Source organism: Eurypyga helias, unplaced genomic scaffold, assembly GCF_000690775.1.
Source record: "Eurypyga helias isolate BGI_N326 unplaced genomic scaffold, ASM69077v1 scaffold3519, whole genome shotgun sequence".
In the NCBI taxonomy this organism is placed as follows: Eukaryota; Metazoa; Chordata; class Aves; order Eurypygiformes; family Eurypygidae; genus Eurypyga; species Eurypyga helias.
This window is the reverse complement of record NW_010273748.1, coordinates 1-5,187: the sequence shown is the minus strand read 5'-3', so window position 1 is coordinate 5,187 and position 5,187 is coordinate 1. Positions and strand designations below refer to the sequence as shown.

The following is a 5,187-nucleotide window of genomic DNA, read 5'->3' as shown; positions in this document are numbered from 1 at the left end:
GCTGGTCTCTGGTTTAGTTTCTGGTTTTAGTGGCGGTGTTGTCTTGAAGATTCTGAGTAGACCTAAGAGAAAAACAGCTTCCGTGCTCACCTTGTGCCAGTGGGCATTTCTGTTTTTTAACATAACCTGGTGCAAACACTTACTGACAACAGGTGAGTGACTGGGCTACTTAACTTCTTATTCATAAAGGTATAGTTATTTTTGTGTCACATACACATGTAACCCTCACAAATAAGCTCGTTACAGAGAAGCCGTCATTTAATTTGCTAACTCTGCTTTAATTAAACGTCACTCAACCAGCAAGCTGTTGAGCACAGATTTCCATTATTGATATCAGCAGGAGAAAGATTCATTGCTTTGCTACACAGAGAAAGTCAGATTTATCTGAAAGGCTTATCTGTGGTGGACGTTCTACGATTTCTCCAGTGGAGAACATGCAGAAGCCTTTCAATTAAAAAGTACTTGATCTTCAATTATTGATAGGGTAAAGAATTGAAAGGCATATGCAAATCATAGATTTTGATCAGAGCCTCAATTAGTCAGATTTCAGGACAGCCCATGTACTGAACCGAGATGATTCGCGTTTCTCTGCTCGTTATGGGAGGCAAGGCAGTAGCAGTGTTCTTCATTCTCCTTTTGAAACATGATAAACACAATATTAGTCCCACAATAGGACATATTAGTTCCCCAAACTGGAGTTGGGGCCCTCCTCTTTTTCCCTTTGTTTGACTGTGTACATGTATTTTCCATGTAGTGGGATTTTAGAGGACCCTTTAATTGGCTTTCTTCTTAATAAAGCCAACCTAGAGCAGCAGTAGACATAGGCCAATGCTTAGGAGGCCTTCCTATTGGAAACGTAAAAATGTTTTCATTTGGTTTTATCTGTCAATCAGGGCAGGAATAGTCTGAGCCCTACCCAGCCTCAGTTGAGACTCTGGAAGGTCCATTTGAAAACAGCTGTAGAAACAGGACCAAATACTTTGGGCTAGGAATATTTTTGATACATCATACAAGTATCATCTCTGGGACAGTTTCCTCTTTCCAGGAATGTATTTGTTCTCAATTTTGGAATTTTGTGTTTAGAAGCCGATTGTACCTGTACATCATTTGAGACAGAGAATTTATAAAGATGTTCTTGTATAATTAAGATAGGAGGGGAAAAAAAATAACCAGAAGCTACCCCATTTTGATGGACACATGGTATCTTGTTGAGGTTACTTAATGGGTCTTTGCACATTTAAATGACAGCGTCCTAGAAGACACCATGACCAGTTGTGAGTCACAGACAGGCTCTCAGGGGAAAAAAAATATCAAGGTATGATCTGGAAATGGCCACATCTTTAAGGCTCTCCTCACACACAAAGACTAGCATGCAGAGAGGAAAATCATACTTGCAGTAGAGTTTAACAGTTCTACACTTGGTACAAGCAGGATTGCTCAGATAAGCAATGTTAGCAGCATGTGGCTTAGAGACCTTCCCATTGCTCCCAAAAGCCATTGCAACCCCTCTGAGTGCTTAAAGGCCAGGCAGCAGGATTCAGTAGGTTCCTCTGTGCTCTAGAAAGCACAGGATAGGGCTCTTAATTGCTTGTTGAAACCAGCTCAACTGTCTGTGTTATGTTACAGGAAACCTGTTCATCACACCCCATTCAAACTTGTTTTCTAAGTAAGGGCATCAAGGAAAAAACCAAGCAACTTGAACCCATGCGACTCTGCTCCTGTTCAGGACAGAGTATTAAACCTCAGGGAGGGACTGGAGTTGGGGAAAAAAAAAAAGTCACCAGACAAGTCAGGTTTTCAGTATTGACCTTTATTGAGCAAGAACTGCTGTGACTGTTTTACATCAAACAACAAAAGGTTGCATACTGTGCATGTCAACTAGGTTCTCCCATGAGCAAAAGTCCACCCTAATTGCACCAGTGAGGTAAACATAATTATTTATAAGTAGCTTTGTTTTTTTTAAGGCTAGGAGAGTTCTGGTTCTCATGAATATTCTATTACTGTTTTCTGTTTGTTTTTGGCTCAGTTGGTTCTTTGCATAATACATCTTAAGTCATTCCTCAGATATGTCCCTCCAACAGCTCAGGAAATTCAAAAGCTTCCTTTGCACATTTCGTCTCATGCACTATTATTTGTATTATTTTTTTAGATGCCCAAGCTCTGTGGAGGGAGTACATCTTGAGCCTGCATGCATTCCCCCCCCCTCCCCTATATTGCACAAAAAAAGTAAAATACTGTGTGTCTGGAGCCTCCATGAGAGAACCCGTTCTGCTTTGAAGCCGTCACTCACATGCATTTTGCAGCTGTCATATGGCTTAACCTTTTGCACCGACCCAAGCTCTTGAATTTTTTAATTTAGCTATGGTTTATTTTATTCGGTCTCTTTAATCTCTTTTACTACAGCATGTGAAGTAACTTTCTCCACTTTCTTGGTGGACACTAATTTCTCCTCAAAGCTTTCTTCATGTTCCTCTACCTTCTGAGTGACTGTCACTGACTTTGTGATATATGTGGTTGTACTGTCCCCACCTTCACCCGTGATTTTCTCTGCTTTTTTGGTTACTACAATTTTCTCACCCTTATCATCAACTGGGCTCACATCTAGGCCATTGGTGACAACTCCCTTGTCTTCCTCCTCAGCTTCCTTCGCTTTGGATTCCTCCTCTTTCTCCTCCACCTCCCCATTCACTGCAATGTCTTCTTTCCTGGACTCCTTCTCTACCTCAGCACTGATTTTTGTTACCTTTGTGACTGTGATGGTCTCCTGGACCACAGCCTTTTCGTCTTTGACTGGCGAGGCTGGGCTTTCTGTCTCTGGAGTCAGCGGCTTTTCTGGGGAGCGTGGCTTTTCCGGGGTTGTTGCCTTTTCTGGGGAACGGGGCTTCTCCGGGGTCGCTGCCTTTTCTGGGGTCACAGCTTTCTCTGGGGTTGCCAGCTTCTCCGGGGTCGCTGCCTTTTCTGGAGAGGTTACCTTTGGTGTTGCTGGCTTTTCTGGGGATGCTGCTTTCTCCTCTTCCTTGGCTGGCTTCTCCCCACCCTTCTCCACCTTCTGTTCTTTCCCTGCTTCTGCAGCTGCTTCTTTCTGGACAGCCTTGGCCGGCTCTGTTACAGGGGATTTAGGGGGGGATTTAGGGGGTGACTTGGCAGGAGGTGTTTTGACCTTCTCTACCTTTGCTGCTACCTCTTCAGCTTTGCCCTCAGCCTCAGCTTCAACCTCTTCCTCAGCCTCCTCCCCTTCTTCCTTCTCCTCTATTTCTTCTTTTTCAGAGCCTCCTTCTTCCGCTGCGTCAGATTTTGCAGCTTCTTCCTCCTCTGCTTCCTCTTCCTCCTTCTCCTCTTCCTCAGGTGCAGCTGCTTGCTTTGCAGCCGCCTTCTCAGCAACAATTTCTTCCTCTACAGCTGCTGCTTCTGCTTTTTCTTCCTCCTGTTCCTGCTGGGCCTTGGCTGCCATTTCTTCTGCAATAGCTGCTAGGGCATCTTCCATTTCAGACTTCTCATCCTCTACCTTGGTCTCCTCAATGATTTCTTCTACAAACTTGTGCTGGACCTTCAGCTTTGGTGGTTCAATTTTTGTCTTCTGAATTTTAGTGGATGCTATTGTGACAGATGGTTGTCTGTGTGTGAAGATGGGTCCAGTAATGCTTCCAGAGAAGGCACTGAATCTTGTCTCTTCACCCTCCAGGAGCTTCCTACGGCAATCAGGAGAATGAAAGAGACCCCAATGAGCATAGAAATCCAACGTAAGGGACAGCGATTAGAATATGCCCCTGTCAGCAGGATGAAACCAGTTTGTGTGGCATACACTAGAGCTGATCAGCATAATCCATTGCTCACAAGCCCCAGTTCAGCTTTCCTTGAATCAGCTCTTTTGCTAAATTCAGCAAACAGCTATGAGCTTGGTTTGCATGTAGCAAGTGTAACACCTTCGGCTGATCTGCTGAAATTCATCTTTTACGTCAAAAACATTATGGCATAAGTTAGATTATGGCAAAATAATTAACATCATAGCATGGATTAAGACTTGGGCAAACTGAGAATTTGACACAGCCAGACCCAAAACAAATATTGTAGCTGAGACACTCAAAGCCAACTACAGCGTATATGCTAGTTTGGCAGTTTTGGGCATCCACCTTTCTTGTGTGGCTGTGAAGAGACTTTAGTTCAGCTAACTTTGGCAGCAAACAGCTATAGACCCTGGGGTATCTGTGTGTTCATCTGAACAGCCTCAGGAATGTAAGCAGGTCTGGAAGCGGGGTTTTTGGCTTTACTTTTCTTTTCAAATGTGTTTCATCTAAGCCCGTGACCCAGAAAAATCAGCAGTTCTCCGATGAGAGTTCTGAAGTGATGCAAAAGAGGCTAAAAAAAACCTGCCAGGCGATGGCAATAGCAAGCAGTGTTCCTGCTCCAGATTAGAGTGGATGCCTTGAAAGGAAAGTTGAACAAGAAAAGAAAAAGTGTGACAAGCAGGTTAGCTCTCCCTGCTTGAAACCATGATCAAGCAAGCGTGCTGCCTCTCTGAAGAGATAAAAGAGAATTCAAGTAACAAGCACCACTTGCTTGGCATATGCAAAGCCAACAGGAATTAAAAATAACCTTGTCTTTTGCTGCGTCTCCTGCTTGTGTAAACAAGGGCAGAATGCGGCACTGGGGTGCCGCCGCACTGTCACCCTACCCTGCGCCCCAGCTCGCTGGGAGCTGCGCCAGCAATTACAGGGGCCCCTAATGAACTCTGGGGTCTTACTGCAGATGCGCAATGGTCTGGGCAGATTCTGAAACAGTTGTAATAATTCAGTCAAGCTCTGATTTTACTTGTGTTCACTGCATGTGGATATTCCTTATCTGTATTAAGGCTTCCCAAACCAGCAGCCCCTGCAGTGCCACTGGCATTCCAGGCGCATCCGCAATGATCCTACTGTACCTGTATGCAGCGATCTCAATATCCAGGGCCATCTTGACATTGAGGAGGTCCTGGTACTCCCTCAAGTGACGTGCCATTTCCCACTTCGTTCCTCTAAGCTCGTTCTCCAGCTGATGGATCGTGTCCTGCAAGGGAGACGCAGAAAACCTGAGACACAGACACGGGCTTTGCGCAGAGCCCGAGCGGCTCAAGTTCCCAAAAGGGACTTCCCGAAACTACTTCCTCCTCCCGGGGAGGCATTGCCAAGAGCAGAGCGGGACCCGGCCGGC

The 5,187-nt window shown here is 45.0% G+C and overlaps 1 protein-coding gene across 1 annotated transcript; it reads right to left on the bottom strand.

Moving 5' to 3' along the window:
- Positions 1 to 1,789: 1,789 nt before the first annotated feature.
- NEFM (neurofilament, medium polypeptide) lies at positions 1,790 to 5,043 on the bottom strand. Its single transcript, XM_010159566.1, has 2 exons — positions 4,919 to 5,043; positions 1,790 to 3,689 (listed from the first exon to the last, which is right to left on the bottom strand). The coding sequence occupies exons 1-2, from the start codon at positions 4,993 to 4,995 to the stop codon at positions 2,372 to 2,374; spliced, it is 1,395 nt and encodes a 464-aa protein (XP_010157868.1). The 5' UTR covers positions 4,996 to 5,043; the 3' UTR covers positions 1,790 to 2,371.
- Positions 5,044 to 5,187: the final 144 nt, after the last annotated feature.

Excerpts from the sequence above, each read along its gene's own strand:
- NEFM (XM_010159566.1), bottom strand. The coding sequence starts at position 4,995 with ATGGCACGTCACTTGAGGGAGTACCAGGACCTCCTCAATGTCAAGATG. Across the intron at positions 3,690-4,918 it reads ATTGAGATCGCTGCATACAG|GAAGCTCCTGGAGGGTGAAG; the intron begins GTACAGTAGGAT and ends TGATTGCCGTAG.